The following is a 21,226-nucleotide window of genomic DNA, read 5'->3' on the forward strand; positions in this document are numbered from 1 at the left end:
CCTGTAAGTACCCTGAACCAAGAACTCATTCTACCATCAATTCTCACTGAAGTTCAATTGTCAACATAAATGCCTTTGATTGATTTTAATAATCTACCTGTAATTTCATAGTCCCTCAGTATCGCTAACATCTTTTCCCTTGGCACCCTGCCTATTCCTCTTGTAGCATTTTTCAATTAGCTGACGCATACTGAAAATCTGATCCTGACAGCCCCTCTGTGGTCTGAAACCACACTAGTTTTCATCCAACTTCCTCTCAACAACTGATCGCACCCTCCCTTCCAAGATACCAGTGAATACTTTGCCTAGGTACACTAATCAATGAGATACCTCGATAGTTGTTGCAATCCTTCCTGTTCCCTTGCTTATAGATAGGTGCAATTCCTCCTCTGCGAACCATGTGACCTTGCCGTGGTGGGGAGGCTTGCGTGCCCCAATGATGCAGATAGCCGAGCCGCAGGTGCAACCATATCGGATGGGTATCTGTTGAGAGACCAGACTAACGAATGGTTCATTGAAAGGGGGGTAGCAGCCTTCGGTAGTTGCAAGGGCGGCAGTCTAGATGATTGACTGATACGGCCTTGTAACAATACTCAACATGGCTTAGCTGTGTTGATACTGCTACAAGGCTGAAATTAACGGGTAACTACAGCCGTAACTACCTCCCGAGGACATGTATCTCTCTCTCTATGAATGATGTACTGACGATGGCTTCCTCCCGGGTAAAATATTCCGGGGGTAAACTAGTCCCCCATTCGGATCTCCGGGTGGGGACTACACGAGAGGGGGCGATCATCAGGAAGATGGATACTGACATTCTGTGAGTTGGAGCGTGGAATGTTAGAAGTTTGAATCGTTATGGTAGGTTAGAGAATCTGAAAAGGGAGATGGATAGGCTAAAGTTAGATGTAGTTGGTATAAGTGAAGTACTTTGGCAGGAAGAACAAGATTTTTGTTCAGGCGACTACTGAATTAGGCCTATCAAAAAATCAAACAGGGAAAATGCAGGAGTTGGTTTAATAATGAATAAGAAAATAGGGCAGCGGGTAAGCTACTACGACCAGCATAGTGAAAGAATTATTGTCGTCAAAATAGACACCAAACCAATGCCCACCACAATAGTGCAGGTCTATATGCCTACTAGTTCAGCAGATGATAAAGAAATTGAAAGAATATATGAGGAGATAGAAGATTTAATACAATATGTAAAAGGTGACGAGAATGTAATTGTGATGGGAGACTGGAATGCAGTGGTGGGCCATGGAAGAGAAGGTAGTACAGTAGGAGAATTTGGATTGGGACAAAGGAATGAAAGAGGAAGTTGGCTGGTTGAATTCTGCACTGATCATAATTTAGTCCTTGCCAATACTTGGTTCAAACACCACAAACGACGGCTGTGTACGTGGACGAGACCTGGAGACACTGGAAGGTATCAAATAGACTTCATTATGATTAGGCAGAGATTCAGAAACCAGGTGTTGGATTGCAAAACTTTCCCAGGAGGAGACGTGGACTCTGACCACAACTTGTTGGTCATGAAATGCCATCTGAAGTTGAAGAAATTGAAGAAAGGAAAGAATGCAAAAAGGTGGGATCTAGACAAGTTGAAAGAAAAGAGTGTGAGGGATTGTTTCAAGGAACATGTTGCACAAGGCCTAAATGAAAAGGCTGAAGGAAACACTGTAGAGAAAGAGTGCAGAGTCATGAAAAATTAAGTCAGTAGGGCTGCTGAAGAGATGTTAGGAAGGAAGAAAAGATAAACTAAGAATCAGTGGATAACTCAGAAGATACTAGATCTGATTGATGAACGACGAAAATACAAGAATGCTAGAAATGAAGAGGGCAGAAAAGAATACAGGCGATTAAAGAATCAAGTGGATAGAAAGTGCAAGGTAGCTAAGGAAGAATGGCTGAAGGAGAAGTGCAAGGATGTTGAAGGCTGTATGGTCCTGGGAAAGGTAGATGCTGCATACAGGAAAATCAAGGAAACCTTTGGAGAAAGGAAAACTAGGTGTATGAATATTAAGAGCTCAGATGGAAAGGCACTTCTAGGGAAAGAAGACAAAGCAGAAAGATGGCAGGAGCATATCCAACAGTTGTATCAAGGTAAAGATGTAGATAATTTGGTTCTGGAACATGAAGAGGCTGTTAATAATAATTTCGTGTGGCTATTTCTAGCCGAGTGCAGCCCTTGTAAGGCAGACCCTCCGATGAGGGTGGGCGGCATCTGCCATGTGTAGGTAACTGCGTGTTATTGTGGTGGAGGATAGTGTTATGTGTGGTGTGTGAGTTGCAGGGATGTTGGGGACAGCAGAAACACCCAGCCCCCGGGCCATTGGAATTAACCAATGAAGGTTAAAATCCCCAACCCGGTCGGGAATCGAACCCAGGACCCTCTGAACCAAAGGCCAGTACGCTGACCATTCAGCCATCGAGTCGGACGAAGAGGCTGTTGATGATGATGATGATGAAATGGGAGACCCAATTTTGAGGTCAGAGTTAGACAGAGGTGTGAGTGACCATAGGAACAAGGCACCTGGAATTGATGACATTCCCTCTGAATTACTGACTGCCTTAGGAGAAACCAGCATGGCAAGGTTATTTCATTTAGTGTGCAAGATGTATGAGACAGGAGAAGTCCCATCCAATTTTCAGCAGAATGTTGTTATACCTATTCCCAAGAAAGCCGGTGCTGACAGGTGTGAAAACTACCGCACCATTAGTTTAGTATCTCTTGCCTGCAAAATTTTAACACGTATTATTTACAGAAGAATGGAAAAACAAGTTGAAGCTGAGTTGGGAGAAGATAAATTTGGCTTCAGAAGAAATGTAGGAACACGTGAAGAAATCCTGATTTTACGTCTGATCTTAGAGGATCGAATCAAGAAGGACAAGACCACGCACATGACATTCGTAGATCTAGAAAAGGCATTCGATAATGTTGATTGGACCAAGCTATTTATGATTCTGAAGATGATAGGGATCAGATACTGAGAACGAAGAATTATCTACAATCTGTATAAAAATCAGTCTGCAGCGATAAGAATCGAGGGCTTTGAAAAAGAAGCAGCAATCCAGAAAGGAGTGAGGCAAGGCTGCAGTTTGTCCTCTCTCCTTTTCATTGTTTACATAGAACAGGCAGTAAAGGAAATCAAAGAGAAATTTGGAAAGGGAATCACAGTCCAAGGAGAGGAAATCAAAACCTTGAGATTTGCCGATGATATTGTTATTTTATCTGAGACTGGAGAAGATCTCGAAGTTGCTGAATGGTATTGATGAAGTCTTGGGTAAGGAGTACAAGATGAAAATAAATAAGTCCAAAACAAAAGTAATGGAGTGCAGTCGAACGAAGGCAGGTGATGTAGGAAATATCAAATTAGGAAAGGAAGTCTTACAGGAAGTGGATGAATATTGTTACTTGGGTAGTAAAATAACTAACGATGGCAGAAGTAAGGAGGACATAAAATGCAGACTAGCACAAGCAAGGAAGAGCTTTCTTAAAAAAAGAAATTTGCTCACTTCAAACATTGTTATCGGAATTAGAAAGATATTTTTGAAGATTTTCGTGTTTAGTGTGGCATTGTATGAAAGTGAAACATGGACGATAACTAGCTCAGAAAGAAAGAGAATAGAAGCTTTTGAAATGTGGTGTTACAGAAGAATGCTGAAGGTGAGATGGATAGATAGAATCACAAATGAAGAGATACTGAATCGAATTGGTGAGAGGAGATCGATTTGGCTAAATTTGACAACAAGAAGAGATAGAATGATAGGACACTTCTTAAGACACCCAGGACTTGTTCAGTTGGTTTTTGAAGGAAGTGTAGGTGGTAAGAACGGTAGGGGTAGACCAAGGTATGAATATGACAAGCAGATTAGAGCAAATGTAGGATGCAATAGTTACGTAGAAATGAAAAGGTTAGCACCGGATAGGGTGGCATGGAGACCTGCATCAAACCAGTCTATGGACTGATGACTCAAACAACAACAGGTGCAATTACTGCTTTTGTCCAATCTGAAGATACCTCACCAACACTCCATGCTAATCTTATTATTCTATGAAGCCATTTCATCCCTGCTTTCCCACTATACTTCACCATTTCAGGTCTAATTTCATCTATTCCTTCTGCTTTATGACAATGGAGTTTATTTACCATCTTTTCCACTTCCTCAAGCGTAATTTTACCAACATCATTTTCCTCCTCTCCATGAGCTTGGCTGTTCACAACACCACCAGGAAGATTTCCTTTTACTTTGGGAAGATGTTCAAAATATTCCCTCCACCTCTCCAGTGATTCCCTGGGATCTAAAATGAGCTCACCTGAATTACTCAAAACACTGTTCATTTCCTTTTCCCCTCCCTTCCTTAGATTCTTTATTACCGTCCAGAAAGGTTTCCCTGCTGCGTGACCTAGCTTTTCCTGGTTTTTACCAAAATCTTCCCAAGACTTCTTTTTGGATTATGGCGTATGCATATATATCACGCATTTCGAGTATGCATGGACTTGAAAATTATTTAAAGGTCGTTCGAGGCCCGATGGAATTGTACACGATTCATAAGAAGCGGGTTCTTACTAGTAGAACCGTTGACGAGCGCTCAGCGGTGATTGTCAGACTGAGTGTTCCATCTGAACTGCTTTCTCCTGCCATCTGTGAGCGTACCGTGAAGTACTGAGTCGAATGGAGAATTATTGTTTTATTATTTATTATTTATAAGTTTCATATTCCGTATTGATTGGATTCAATGTAATAGATAAGAAAAATGTTCCACCGATCAATACATTTATTGTGGATGAATTATTACACTAGTACCGGTTTCGACCTATCTTGGCCATCATCAGCTAGCACACAAATTTACAGTTATGGGATAAATTACAAAGAAGTTACTTAAGAGCATCCGGATGTCTGATAAAAAATGGAAGTAAAATATATTGCAGTATGTTGCGTTAAAATAGCTCTGATTAAAAGTAGTGATGGTTAGAATAAACTAAAACCTATTGATTGAGCATGGACATGAGTACATAAACACATTAAAATATATATGGCACATCATAAGACACTAAGTAACTTCTTTGTAATTTATCCCATGACTGTAAATTTGTGTGCTAGCTGATGATGGCGAAGATAGGTCGAAACCGGTACTAGTGTAATAATTCATCCACAATAAATGTATTGATCGGTGGAACATTTTTCTTATCTATTATATGGAGAATTATCGATCGAGTACGACAATATGTGTTCGGTTGTTTTTTGTTTTCTAGTTGTTGTTTGAGATCAGTGAAGGTAAACTCTTGGAATCTGGTCGCAGATACTTGGTTTTTAAAAGGAACTCAATCAATAAGGAGAAAGACGGGCGAGATGAGGCTGATTTTCGACCCGGGTTAAGTTTGTGGTCAACAGGCCACAAATTCTGGTTGGACTTGTGGTTTGTTTAACACCTTATATTTACTTCAGAGAAATTGTAAGTACCCTGCATGATGAAATCTGCATGAATACCCTTTCCTACCGAGGTATCTCCAGAATACTCAAGATGTTTTGTTTGGATTGAATAAGTTAAAGGATTCGAATTGCGAATATGTTTTAAACTACGGTTGTCAAGAGGAATTTCTTTGATCACGCGGTAGCCCTTAATCTGGCGTTAATGAGATGTAATTTTTCTTAAAATTGGGACTCAGATTTCTTATGTATATTGTAAATTTTCATTTCAAAACCCTTCTTGTAACACCAAGTTAAGCGATATTTGGTGGATCACAGATTGTCGTATCCCGGCCAACAGGTGAGACGCGAAGCGGTGAGTGGAATCACCTGATGGCTAACAACAGTACTAAAAACGAAAGGGTTAAAAGATGGTAATTTATAGGCGTTAGGTAAGTTGGTTGTTAAGAGTTCATATGATTTCCTATATATGTGTGTATATTGACAGATGATGTACAAAGAATATACACGTACAATTGAAGTCGGTCATGTATTGTGACGTACTGGAACTAGCCTTCCTCAGAACGGCTACTCCAAGTAAATGCAAGTGGACACTAAAACATTAGAGTACCACTGAAATGCTAAGCGATGTTAAAAACAGAGTACCATGGAGTCTCACAGAGATTCCTCAGCTGTAAGTTGCCAACTACGATAAAACCCAGAAGAACTAGGGGTTAAGTCGAGAATCAAAGTATGAATGGTGAATACCAAGTGTTAGCACCACCGTTCAACCTGATCTACTAAGAAATATTCTAAGTAGCGAGACCGCTTGGAGAATCGGTCGCGATTCCCTAACGTGAGCGGAAGGCAAGGCTTCCAAAGCGAAGACTAATGCAATAAGACGCTCGTTCCTTCAATTACATACGTATTTAAAGGGACTAGCAATATGATATGAGGGTCTCCCCTCCTCTTAGATAAAGCCTTACTGGCTTACCATTGGTGCTACCACCTCCCCCACGTATCACAAAATTCCAAGCTATGCACATGGCAATATTTATTAACATGAACTTGACTTCTCGCCCTTAAACCTATGCTAATAAAATAACTCCCCCATTTCTAATACTTGTCATCATAAACACGACTCTGCGTCCCGTTTCACTTAGTTGGGTCGCCGTTAATTTTAGGTATGGTATCCTTCAAACTACCCCCTTTTCTTGCTATCTCCAGACGACAGGACGTGACTATTTAGATTTGTCCGTATCGACTTCCTCGTGAGACCTCTTGACCTCACGCAACTCTGTTTTTAACTGTAATTCTATATCACCCCAACACTTGGCGGCCAATGGATTGAGTTACCAAAGTAATCACTATGTATTACTTATGTACTGCTACTTGATGAAGGTTCGTGTCCCTGGACATGAGAAGATGAAAATCGGTAAGTTGGGTTTGTTTGGTCGATGTCTATTTAATAAAAATTTGGAAGCATCTCTAAATCGTGACACGTGATCCGTTACTATGGAACTGTGGTAAACAAACATGTATTCCTTGTGTTGACCAAAAACAGCTGATAGCTGGCGATTGTATCTTTGATTCGATGTGAGGACTCGTATTGTACTCCAATTTACTAAGTCTAAAATTGAAATTCGTCTCCCTTTCCCAGTGGTTTAATATATTGATGATTTTGTTCTATTTCGCCTAAAACTTGGTAACATTAATTTACCCTTCGGGTATTTCACTGAATTTATATTAGAAGTATCGAGAAACAAGGCTCAACTTACTATTATTTAATTTACTGCTACTCAACTAATTAAAATGATCGATTATTTTGGTTTTCAAGGATTGTGATCCAAAGGATTATTTCTTATATTTTCAAGAGTCGACCCAAGTTATATTATCTTTCCTTTTAGTGTGATGATCATTTTCTTAATTTCCTTTAATCATCGTATTGTAACTCCGAATGTTATTACTGTTCTTTGAGAATTGAAATCCTGATCCATTAAAGTTAGACAAATTATTAATCTGTCTTTTCCTTTATAGTCAGTACATTCTCTTGGTTTGATTCACATAGCCTCTAGCTTTGAGAGTTTGTTTTTCACGCTTCTTCTTCTTTGGACCTAGGGGTAAGTAATCCTTTTCGTAGTTTACTTGAAAGGTCCAGTGTTGTCCAACTGCTACCGATTAAGAAAGTTTTGGAGACACCTAGGTAGAGTTGGCTCTTATACTGTAGTGTTGTTACAGGATTCAATAACTGTTTGTATTATTCTATTTCTTTCGCCTATGTACAATTCCCTGTCTGCCTCGACCCTTGTTTCGAGCCATTCCTGATAATATAGATGTTGATTCCCAAAGGGAATCTGAAATATTTGTTCCGAATGAGTAAATTTATAATACCAATATAAATGGTCCTTTATTGGACATTATACATTTTCCAGCAAACTCATTTCTGGTTGCCAGCGTTTCGCCCCTGTGTGCTAGGCTGGGCTCATCAGTTGGTACCTAGCACACCTACCAAGACGCTGGCTAGTGCATACCGTGGAGGCCACTGCGTAGGCTAATTGTAGCCACCGGCAGTGCCAATGCAGTATGAGAGACTTTGTCTCATTATCAAAAATTGATGCCTGCTATATCATCTGATGGCTTTATGATGGTCAGGTCTTGTTCTATGAAATTAAAGAAGGGCAGCTTAATGAACACATATGAAGATCTATACATTCATCTAGACCAACTTATAAAGGAAAATGATAACCTTAATGAGGCTGTAGAATATAAGAATCCTTTATGTTATCAAATTCTAGTATATTTGAAAATGCCCGAGAAAGATCACAAAAAAAGAATTGGAATTTCTCCATGTACAAATAGCCCTACAACTTATTCCTCCTCAGTTGAAGCTATAGGTGGCAGCAAGGAGGTTCTTGACACACCTATAATGTCCAATAACGGACCATTCATATTGGTATCACACCTATATCCCCCGCTCCTCCGCCTCCTCAGGTGCAAGAGCAAGGAAGAACGCATCATCAGTATTACACCAGACACAAGACTGTGAAAAATGAGAGGAGTTACTGTTCCAAAGGAAAGCAGGCTTAATAAGAATTGACAACTAAGAATTAGTTATATTTTCATCTGCATTAATAATAAGAACCACATTGTGATATCTGGTTTTCTTCATTTCGACAATTACCTATAAACTGTATAATTTATAATTTGACCTTTTTTCATGAATTATTAAGAAAAGATGATGTTGATAAAATATGAAACATGTACCACTTTTAACCATTAAATTGCCTTAAGCAATCATTGTATCGACTAGGTGGAAAGTAATAAATACTTAATTGTGAACCTATTGAAGTGCGATACGGACCATGAAACTGATTTTATGTAATTGTGTGACTTCAGTATTGATACCTGGATCTTATTGGGGAGTGAATCATCTATTCCTACTTCTTCTCTAATCTTCTCATTCCTGGTCTTGTCTTTCTTAGTTTTCTGAATCATAGTACCGGGGAACTTAATTTCAGTTGCCAGGAGTTTAGAATTACCTTTATTGGTCAGTGGCGTGGTTTCAACACTGTATGTACGAATAGGACTTGTACAGTGTCATCTTTCTTTTCATGGGCATTTGCTCATCCCAGATATTGCAGATGAATAAGGGTAAAAAATCTCCAGGACGAGGAAATTGGACTGAAGTACATGTATACGATTAGTGAAAAGCTCCAAACAATAAACAGGTTCAGGATATAGAAAGTAAATGGGTGGCATACAGGGATGCTGTAGTAGAAACAGCATGGGAATGCATAGAAACAACTGTGTGTAAAGATGGGGAAAAGCAAACATTTTGGTGTAATGATGAAGTGAGGGCAACTTGTAAACAAAAAAGGAAAGCATACCAGAAATTGCTCCAGACAAGGACTGCTGACAGGGAATTGTACATAGATGAAAGAACTGAAGCAAACCAAATAATTGTTGAATCCAAGAAGAAGTCATGGGAAGATTTCGGTAATAACCTAGAAAGGCTAAGTCAAGCAGCAAGGGAACATTTCTGGACAGTAAGAAAGAATTTTAGAAAGAGAGGGAGAAAGAAAATGAATAGTGTTCTAGGTAAATCAGGCAAACTCATAATAGATCCCAGGGAATCACTGGACAGGTGGAAGGTGACTTTGCAAACAACTGAGCTCATGGGGAGGAGGACAATGATGTTGGTGAAATTACATTCGATGATGTGGAAAGGTTGGTAAACTCCATTGTCATAAAGCAGCGGGAATAGATGAAATAAGACCTGAAATGATGAAATATAGTGGAGGCGGGATGAAATGGATTTGTAGAGTAATAAGATTGGCATGCAATGTTAGAAAGGTACCTTCTGATTTGATGAAAGCACTAACTGCTGCTGTCTATAAGCAAGGGAACAGGAAAGATCGCAACAATCGAGATATTGATCAGGATGCCAGGGAAGATATCCACTGGAATTTTAGAAGGGAGGGTGCGATCAGTGTTTGAGAGGAAGTTGGATGAAATCCAGTGTCGTTTAATATCACAAAGAGGCTGTCAGGATCAGATTTTCAGTATATGCCAGGTAATCAAAAAATGCTGCCAGAGGAATAGACAGTTACGTTGTGTTTCATAGTAGAGAAGGCATATGACAGAGGGTACTGAGGGAAAAGGTGTTACCTTTGCTGGGGTACTATGGGATTAAGGGTAGATTATTAAAATCAGTTGAAGGCATTTATGTTGACAATTGGGCTTCAGTGAGAATTGTTGGTAGAATGAGTAAAGCTGTAATCATGCACCTTTGTTGTTCATAGTTTATATGGATCATCTACTGAAAGGTATTAAGTGGCAGGAGGGGATTTCAGTTAAGTGAAAATGTAGTGAGCAGTTTGGCCTGTGCTGACGATTTAGTCTTAATGGCAGACCGTGCTGTGGAGTAAGAGGTTGTGTTTTTTTTGCTATTTGCTTTACATCGCACAGACACAGATAGGTCTTATGGCGATGATAGGATAGGAAAGTCCTGGGAATAGGAAGGAAGCAGCTGTGGCCTTCCCTAAGGTGTTAGAATGGGAAACCACAGAAAGCCATCTTCAGGGCTGCTGACATTGGGGTTCGCATCCACTATCTCCTGGATGCAAGCTCTCACCTGTGCGTCCCTAACTGCTTGGCCAACTTGCACGGTAGGTAAGAGTTTATTTTCTAATACTGTATGTGCAGATTTACAGATTTAAGAAGCAAAGATGGTGTGCAGGCCATTTGTGATCATGTGGACTGCAGGTGTGGTGGAAGCGGTCAGGTTTTGTACCGAAAAACATATATATGCCACCGTGCACGATCTGGCTATGTAGCTAGTTTAGAGAAATCTTTTTTGTGATGCCATACAAACAATTAAACTGAATGTGCCTTTGACTTTTGCATACTTGTGGGTAATTTATTTATATTATTCCGTACTGAAGGGCGAAAGCTAAAGGTTTCCACCTATTCAATACTATTTATTGTAACCTTTAAAAGTTACATATATTTGATGAAACTAGTTGTGGTCTTGCTAGAGAGCATCATCAGTAAAAATCAATAAAAGGTAAAGCAAGACATGAATTATAAATAAACTTTATGAACCAAGTGTGTTGTTGATACTTCATTGCAAGATAAGTAAAGATTTGGATGTTAAACACTCATCACAAGTTCTCAGTTTTCTTCCAATTTGAAGAATGCACTTCACAGAAGACTAGATGAAACACTTAAAGTACTAGCTCTTGAAGAATCTTCTTGAGTTCAGTTCAGCTGAAACAAGTGAAGAATCTTCTTGAGTTCAGTTCAGCTGAAACAAGTGTGAACAGAATCTATCAAGAGTTTGTCAGACAAGACGGTGATTTGATTATGCCTATTTATACCATTTACAAGATTCAGAGTTGCCAGGATACAAACTAAAGAACAAGAGTCTGTTCTGTAATATAAAGCACAAGGTTCTGAAGTATAGCATTCTGTGAGGATACAGCTGTCAACATTGACCGCGTGAAAGCTAAGTGTTAATACGACAGTCTTCTTGTGAAGATGAATTCTTTGAAAAGAGAAGTAGACAATGGGCACATCCTAAGGTGAGACCTCTCAGTTAACTTCGCTCCACTTAAAAGGGGGTGCCCCTACCTGTCTGAAATTCAGTGCAGTAAATCGTTGGACAGCAATCTGCCTTCTCCTGCTGGCTCTCCTCCTTATATACTTGTTGTGCGGTGATGTCAGCGCTGCTCGCCAGCCGGAACTCACTGTCACAAACTGGAATGTTTCTCGCGCAGCACGCCAGTTTCAAATCGGGCACCACAACTGTTTGAAAGAGTAAGCGCACAGTAATATAAAAATGGTATGTTATATCATGAAATTAAACAGGTCCATATAATGGGATCGGAGTATGTTCGCAGATCCTCGAATCAAAACTTTTGTGTTGTATACAAAGGTTTTGTACAACACAAGTAAAATGTTCATTATTTAAGTTTTTTATCTACTCTGTACAAAATAAAAGTTTCTCTAACTTGCTGCTTTTGCTGAATGTACATGAAATCTGTAATCTGAATAAGTAAGCTTGAGGATGTCTTGGAAAAATAATTCATATATACAAATTAGCCTAATATGTATAATAAGTTTCTTGTTGCCAGAACACAATGCAAATCAGTATCCCTGCCTAAGTTGATCGTGAGAATAGTTCTAGCAGAAGGCTATGAGACTGGTGTCAGTAAAGGAAATGTATCAACTGATAGGATAAGGCTAGAGGTGAAACCTCCCGGCTAGCATTAGTCCACCAGTTCAGTGCACATTTTCAAGAGCCGTAGGCTAGTCTTTAGTTGCCAACAGCCTGCCTGTCTCTTCCGCCTGCTCGCTTATCACAGGCAGGCTGATGTCACAGTTTCATCAGCGTGATAGCTGGAAAATATGTCGTGTTCTTGAAGACTCGCTGTGTAGCGTGCCGAGGTTCAAACAGCACCAATGACTATTTTATCGACTCTCTTCACAGACAGCTGAAACTCCTTCCAGAATTTTATAAAGACATCTGGAATGGTACCACGTGTTCCAGCTTCTGCTTGTAGAAAGCCCGTAGATGCTCATCCTCCAGTTGCATATTGGGATCAGTAATGAATCCTTCCTTTCATTTCTGTAGGCTATCGTGTCAATTCGCTGTGTGCTGCCAGTCAAAGATAAAACATGAACTACTTCATGCACATTAACGTTTTCTTTTTGGAGCTCTTCTGCAATCAAAAGTGTTATTGTATGGTGACATGATTTCCTCAGTACTTCACTATAGGGGCATGAACCCAGAACATGTGTCAGTGTTTCTTCGTCCCTGACGCATCTGCATTACCATCTTGGGTTCTGCCCAGTTTGACGACATTTTGATTGCATTTCGCTATTCACTGCATGAGTGTCTTCGATAACAACGTATCCAGTTGTTGGCAGAGCTCCATGCTGCCAGTTCTTGGCAGGTTTTCCAAGGATTACTGTAGAAACTGTTCACATCAGTGTGTAGTTTCACTTGTCAGGTTGCATATTAGTTTCTCTGGTCTGCAAAGAACATTACATGCACTAATTTTCTGAAGATGAGTTTCCCGAGTCCCTGTGAAAAGACCAAGCCCGTTATATTTTAGGTTTGAGTACAGCATACTATCGGGTGTGTCCATGGGTAGCTGTAGAATTTCTTTCAGAGAGCTTTTGATGATTTTTATAGTCTGCCTGCAGGAAATTAAGTGGAACTTACTGTACTTTTGCGGTCTGAAGGATTTAGACGAGGGCTGTTGGCTTATCTAGTTTGTTTTGCAGGTCTTTTAAAGGCGAGGTTTGCATCCGAGAGATAGTGGGTTTGAGCTCCACTGTCGGCAGCCCTGAAGATGGTTTTCTGTGGTTTCCCATTTTCACACATGGCAAATGCTGGGGCTGTACCTTAATTAAGGCCACGGCCGCTTCCTTCCCATTCCTAGCACTTTCCTACCCCATCGTTGCCATAGACCTATCTGTTTCGGTGCGACGTAAAACAAATTGTTAAAAAAATAAAGGTGAGGTAGAATGAAAAGTGAGTGTACCATTGAAGGAGACACCAAGATACTTCATTTCATCTCTTTCTTTAATTCTGTTTACTTCAAACTCTCTGTGAATGTGGAGCACCTTCCTGTTCTTGATACAAATACTGTACCAGTACATTTGCTCCTGAAATGATCTGATGGCTATACGTGTTAGCTGTCTCCTTCGATAATAAGAGTGTCATCAGCAATGTTCAAAGGGCACAAGTAGTTTCCCCATTGTTGTTGTTTGAGTCATCAGTCCATAGACTGGTTTGATGCAGCCTTCCAAGCCACCCTAGCCTGTGCTAACCTTTTCATTTCTACGTAACTATTGCATCCTACATCTGCTCTAATCTGCTTGTCATATTCATACCTTGGTCTACCCCTACCGTTCTTACCACTTACACTTCCTTCAAAAACCTACTGAACAAGTCCGGGGTGTCTTAAGATGTGTCCGATCATTCTATCTCTTTTTCTCGTCAAATTTAGCCAAATGTATCTCCTCTCACCAATTCGATTCAGTATCTCTTCATTCGTGATTCGATCTATCCATCTCACCTTCAGCATTCTTCTGTAACACCACATTTCAAAAGCTTCTATTCTCTTTCTTTCTGAGCTAGTTGTCATCCATGTTTCACTTCCATACAATGCCACGTTCCACACGAAAGTCTTCAAAAACATTTTTCTAATTCCGATATCAATGTTTGAAGTGAGCAAAAGGTTCTTGAGTTAATCAAAAATTAAACCCGTAAGTGGATTGTGTAGAGCTGGAGATAGCAGGGATCCTTGTTTTAACCCGCTCTTCAGTCTGACGGGTGTTATCTGACTGTAGACGCGGTGTTTGAGTATGAGTTGCTGGTGTCCAGTAATATTGAAGACTCATATTTAGAAATGCAATCTTACTTTTCAGTTTTAGTTGACCGAGAAGTCATTGAAGGATAGATAAGTTTGGGGCATTTGATTTTATCATTAAAGCCTCTCTCATGTTCATGTTCACTGATTTTCACTGAAAGATATCACAGACTGCAAATGCTGATCTAGAACTGTTTCAATTACTCTTGGTATAACTGAGCATACAGTTTGAAAGTTCACTTGTTCTGGCCCATTACAAACAGTGGGTAACTACACTGGTCAAAAGCATCCTCAAAGTGATCATTGCTGTGATTTCACACACTTGTCATCCCTGATGGCTCATTCTAAACACGATCTACTGCAATACATCATGTGGCAATTTCCTCGTTAGAGATTTTAGGGTTATATATCTTGTGTAGTTCTTCATGCTCTACGTTGTTAATTTTAGGGTGGTATTTCGGTTTTATGTTCAGATTCTCAGTGGAAAATATCTCTGAATAAGTATCAAATATATCTGAAACATTAATCTTGCAAAATTCAGATGTCGATCGTATCATACCTGCCAACTTTCCCGATTTAGGCGGGAGACTCCCGATTTTCGATAGTTTTTCCCACCTCCCGATTATTTTATTATTTCTCCCGATTTTAGCTTATTTTTTGGTTAACTTAAATCCCGCTGTTTCAGCTTTTTTTACGCCAGTGGCCGGAAGTCCTTCGCTCATTGGCCGCTTTCAAACGAAATATCGACGTTTATTAATGCGCGAAATGTGCGTGAATGTGCGATGTTTATTAAAACCTGTATATCGCGACGCGTATATCGATTGTCAATCTCTCGTTCTCGCGTGCTATTTTCGTGTTCGTTCACATCAGTCTAAACGATTCTAGAGACTAGTCGTTATATAGAGAGTCTTTTTTAGTAATTTAGTGACAGAATTTCAATAACGACTTGTGACTTTTCTAGAGATTTTAGGAGCCATTTGGAGAAAATTCTAACTAATTTTATCTCAATATAAATAGAATATAAGAGTTTTGTATGCACATTGCTCAGAATTAAAATAGAGTATCTCCGTACCGGCCGTGACCACAGTAACAAGGGGAAATGCAAGTTTTAATTTTCCGTCATTTCTGTCTGTATACATGTACATATGTACGCCCATCACAAGAAAACGGCCGAAGAGAATTTAATGAAAATCGGTATATAAAGTCGGGGAATAGGTCGCTATAATCTAGGCCATAAATAATTTTATTCACGCTGAGTGAAATGGTAGTTTAGGGGAAGGCCTAAGATGTAATTCTCAGATATTTTTATTGGCCCTGTTGAGAAATACTAGGCCTATATAACTAAAGTTATATATTATTAAATTTCGTATCGTTTGTCTTATACATTTTTACCGTACTGGCTATGATAAGAGATATTCATGAATTTGGATTTTTGTTGCTAAGTCCATATAAGCGCCGAGGTACGAGAAAATGGGAGAACAGAATTTAATGAAAATCGGTATGTTATGTCAGGGAATAAGGAACTAAAGTCTATGCTATACATAATGTTATTCACGAAATGGTAATTTAGGGGAAGGTGCCAGGAATTTAATTTTTGATTACCTATCTTAGTCATATTGAAAATTACTACGTAACTAAGTAATAGAGAATACAATTTCCGATTATTTATGTCTTATTCAGTTTTAGTGTACCAACTAAAATTAAATTGTGAAGATGATTATAAGAATGAGAAAAAAGTCATGAAGGAACGATCGCTGGAATAACACAAGAGGGAGTCATGAAAGAAAGGAGGACTCACTTTACATTAGATTATTACAGAGTCAGAAGAAAACTAAATGTGAAGGCCTGCAGTATAGAAAGCTCATAAAATTGATCAACAATAACATTACATTGGCCATTGTTTGATGTGATGTGCTTTGTGTATTCTTCTGCCATTTATCTCCGAAAGATGGGATTACTGTTGCGTACTGTTATTGAGTAGAACAGCCTGCCTGAATATTGGCGGAAAGTAACAGGGAAGTTAGATCTCGCTCTTCTTTAACATGCTATTCCTCTGGTTCATACATTTTCTGATACTACTGGTACGTAACACACTGGATCAGCATAGTATTCCAGCTATTCAATCCCTACTCTGGGGCAGTGATTGGAATGAGCAGGGTGCACACTTAAACGGAATAATTACACAGGAGTGTTCACGGCTGTGTCCTTGCGTCCTGGTCATTCTAGCTCTGGAACTTTGAACTGTTAGATCGACACCGTGTTATTTTCGTTAAAAGTAAGAAAATATAGCTTTGAGACAATAAGTGTTATAAGTACCGGTATATCATAGTGCTGTACTGACGTCATTATAATGACCTATGTTGACACTTCAGTTGGGAAAACTGTAAGGACAGTCTTTCTGAGAACTCCGTAGCAAAGCACGAGTACATCAGCTAGTTATTTGATACAGATAGTATTGCGCTTCACATAATCACACGGAAGCTTGATGCAATATATTAATCTATGCATTTGCTAAGTAATGGCATCTAAGTGCATGACTGATTCACACGTGCGGAGCATGAATTCATGCTATTTTCGGAAATATTATCGGAGACCGATCATCTCACTCACATACTTCCTGTGAGTGAATAGAGATGTATAATTTTTAGCATTGTAGCAACAGTTGGGCTTTGAGACAATAAGTGTTATAAATATATCATAGTGCTGTGCTGTGCTAGACGTAGAATAAGCAGTTTTGACCAATAATGTATCTCCTGATTTCTCCTGATTTTCATATCAAAATCTCCTGATTTTTTGTTTTGTAAAGTTGGCAGGCATGTATTCTATGTACAGCCTTTCTCCTTTGGCTGAAGAACTGATAGCTGTATCTGCTGGCATTCCCTCGATGAGGATTTAAAGATTTTCTGTATGTTTTACCTCAGTTCCCAGTCATTGTTTCCTCTTTGCTTTGTAGTACTTCATTGCAGAGATGAATTCTGGTGTCCAAAAATTCCAAAAAGTCATTTACCAGAGCATTGAATTCCACATTGTTTATATCTGCAGAGTGAATTTGTCCCTGCATTCTCTTAACTGAGAGTGAAAAAGTATTTCCTCTTGAGGAATGTCCTCACTTTCTGGAGGTATAGCGAGTGTCCTGTTGCAGTTGTATTGATAAGAGATTTATGATGACTGACGACCTTTTCTTGAATTCTAGTCGGTGGATTAATTTTGGAATGGTTTTAACTTTCATTGCTGTGAGCTCGACCTACCGATTGTTTTAAATTCATGTTCATCCATTCATTCTTCATCACCACATTTTGAATTTTGGTCAGAGGGCGCTTTTTGGACTTTTAAATTGTCAATAAATTTTGTCACATTTTGTACCATTAGGGGCCGATGATGTACACAAGTATCATCACTCCACGTATTTAAAACAAAACAATAGTACAAGTATCATGGTCCATCTGTTACTGCACATATTTAAAACAGATTGCTGTAGGTAGACATTATTAGTCTAACATTTTTTTTAAACATGGTGAAATATCATGACGTACAAATTACTGGAGAAGCTTTTAAACTGGCTATTCATTATCCGTCCATGGATTCAATCCCAAGCAGGCCAGTTAAGAGGACGTGCACTGTAAATACATTCCTGTATTAAATCATAATGTTTTGGTATATTTTATTTTGCCTTTATTGGTCAAAATATAGATATATGTGGTTTTTAAAATGGTTCAACATTTGTAAACTGTCATAATTTATTTTTTCCAGCTTAGCCGCTCAATGGAGAACTGTGAGAGTGGGGATGATCTGGCCAACAGCTTTCTGCAACATGAATCGCAAGGTTACATAATGCATGATGATATTGATGGTATGTAACCTCTGTTGTTGACTCAAAATCCCATTTCAATTCTTAATTTGTGATAGTTTTTATTGGCAAAGCTCTCGTGAAAAATGCTGTTACAGTACAGTGAAGTTGTACACTATCCGGACACCTACCCGTGTTACGTTCCCTATTATTGGACATCAATATGCCTTTACCTCTGCTGGGGACACTTTTAATATCTGTTGAGGAGTGGCAGCCTCAAGAGCCAAAACCAGAGAAGGTAATGAGCACTGGGATCTGGAGCGAGGTTGATGTTCTGACTGGGTTCTGGTCGGGACTTTAGGCAGGCCAGTCTATTTCAGGAATATTATTCCAGAAACCTCACAGATGACAGGGTGCATTGTCGTGCTGATACAATCGTAGCCATTACATGTAATAAATATCATTTTTGGTCCGTATTGATGATATTTGATTGGAATAACAACAGTAAGTTATTTGTTAAATAGACCACCTAATCAATACAAAGTCTAGTCTTGGATGATTTACATAGATCTCTTAACTAATAGTGGTACATATTTCGCCTTGTATGAAGGCATCATCAGCCACTGTCTTAACCTTAGATTGAAAATAAGCATCTAATTAACATGTAATAATGAAATGAATTTTAAAAATCTTGAAGAGATTTGAAGTAAAATAACATTAAAAATAACAATTATGGTTTAAAAATATACAATGTGATGTGTTACAATGGTGGAAGTATTAACAAAATTAACATTAGAAGGCTGCTATAATAAGTACAATGGATAAAACATCAGACTGTTATACAACAAGTAGTAAGATTGCTATAAAAATAAAGTTGACTGTCCGGCGGTTACAATTAGACGATGGCGAAAAATAGTATATATTCAAAATAAAGAAGAGAGAATAAAAGTCGAAGGTTGGTCGAGAGATCCAAAATTAATCATAATCAGGAAGATAAAAAACGAAAGTCAGAGGCATGTGGTGAAGTTGTAAAACACATTGAAGATATGAAGTTGTAGAATAGAAGTTGAAGAACATTTTTAAATTGGATCTCTATGGACCATCTCAATTTGAAGCAATGCTCAAATGTTGTAAATATGAGAGTTTGATGATATTCTAGTTGAAAAGGCATATAACAGTGGAATCATTTGATGATAACGAAGATAACTTAGTAACGTTATGAGTTAGAAGTATTTGCAACAGTAGACTTCTTACTACGTGTTGAAAACAGGCAAAAAGTGGACTGATGAAAGAAACGAGGCTGACAGAACGAGAATGCGTGAGTACTGGGGAAGAATTAAAGCTCAAGGATGCAAACGGTTGAAATAACGTGGTCCACAGCAGGCCAAAACGAAGAAAGAAAGAAAGAAGAAATTGTATTATGTATTGTACCAGGAAAAGTTGACTGTTAATAGCATGAGGTCTTTCTAAGGGGTACTGAGTTCTTAGGAGATGGTACAGAGAGAGGATGGCAAGGCGAAATAAGAGATATTACGTCTTTCATTCCTTGATTTCATTCTTTGGAATGCCCTCCTATTGTGTTGCCAAATAATGAATATTTATTTGAAAATAAATCCTCATTCTCCTTTTTTTTTTTTTAACAACAGAACATTGAAATTAATTCAAATGAAATTTAACGGAATAATATTTCCCAATTTGATATGTCCATCATTTTCTTCATGTCATAAATCAAGAATGTGGTAAATAAATGAGAAATCCTAAAGTCTCTCTCTCTAGGGGTATTTGCAATTTCATATTTTCACTTCCTACATGAATTGAGTAAAGCAAATTTCTTCTCGAGAACACGTTAAACTTGAAATCAAATCTAGTCTTTTAAAGTTCTGAGCACACGTTATGAAAAATATGGCAAATTTGGAGTTTATGTTATACTTTCACCACGAATAGTGCACTTAATTGATACCTCAAAGTTCTAATAAATGGAAGTATACGGGAGCACTTTGTTGTTGAAAGTCTTTCTTGACTTGGAAAACGTTAATACTGTTCAAGTAGAATATTAAGTAAACTCTTTAATGTTCTTTGTCTGTAATGACTTAGTTCATAAAGGTCCTGCTTAAAGTCAGAATTAAATGAAAAGCACTGACATCACCTGATATACACCTTCTCGAACAGTGGAAAACCACTCTGCGAACAGCAATCTGGGATTCGGCTGTCAGCAGGCCCCAAGCTGCTCCATGGTGCCACGCCCCTGGAACCATTCCCGCGTAGTACCAAATCTCCGTCGTTCTACGGCGATCTCCGTCGATCTCCGTCGTTTTACATCGATCTATGTCGATCTCCGTCGTTTTATATCGATCTCTGTCATTCTACGTCAAAAACGTGCACTATTTGATTTTGCACGGTTATCACTGGTGACTGTTTCACAATTTATCACCATTCACTTCGATGAGAAATACGTCGGAGCGAGTCTTTTATTGTCTATCACGATCATGAGAGATATCGTTCACGGCACAGTTCATCTAACCACTTACTGCTCACTGTTCGTAGGGTTAAATTAACTTACATTTGGAACACAGTTTGTAATTGCTCAACTTCACAGAAAAATAAATAAGCGACTCTCTCTTGTAATACCTCAATTATTTAAGTATAAGTCCTATACTTCACGATAACACTGGGTACACAGTTTGTCCACATGCATTAATTTTAAATAACACAGCCTGTTATGATGACGCGCGAACAGTTCTTCTACACAAACGACAGTGTTCTAGGCTCCCAAGACAATCAAAGTGTTATAACCTATACTCATGAAATTCAAAGTTCAAATAGTCCAAGATCATTACTATGTGAAGTATTTATGTTAACCCCAAGTTGATTACGGTTATTCACACATCAACTAAGATATTTACTAAGTGTTAAGTACAACTGTTGCTGAACACTATAAGTCTTTAAGACTTTGAAATTACACACGTTCATTTTCTAAGTCTGAATATCAGACAAATTACAAGTCCCACAATGTACAGGTTACTCACTGGTATCGTAGAGACTAAGTATCAACTAGCCATCGAAACTTTCTAAGTAGTGCGAGGTCCGGTCGCAGGAATACTTGGTTCGACGCGCGCAGTGTGATATACTAGCCAGCTGTGAA

The 21,226-nt window shown here is 38.8% G+C and overlaps 1 protein-coding gene across 2 annotated transcripts in view; it reads left to right on the plus strand.

Annotated features, from left to right (window-relative positions):
* Positions 1-21,226, plus strand: part of LOC136877206 (nuclear transcription factor Y subunit beta) — a 199,798-nt gene that overhangs the window by 20,627 nt on the left and 157,945 nt on the right. For both annotated transcript variants that reach the window (XR_010860742.2, XM_067151039.2), the window contains exon 2: positions 18,048-18,147. Coding sequence is in view for 1 of the 2 variants with exons in the window: in XM_067151039.2 (XP_067007140.1) it covers positions 18,060-18,147 (88 nt within the window). In the remaining variant the exon portion in view is untranslated. The remainder of the gene's footprint in view (positions 1-18,047; positions 18,148-21,226) is intronic.

This window comes from Anabrus simplex, chromosome 7 (assembly GCF_040414725.1).
Source record: "Anabrus simplex isolate iqAnaSimp1 chromosome 7, ASM4041472v1, whole genome shotgun sequence".
Taxonomy (NCBI): domain Eukaryota; kingdom Metazoa; phylum Arthropoda; class Insecta; order Orthoptera; family Tettigoniidae; genus Anabrus; species Anabrus simplex.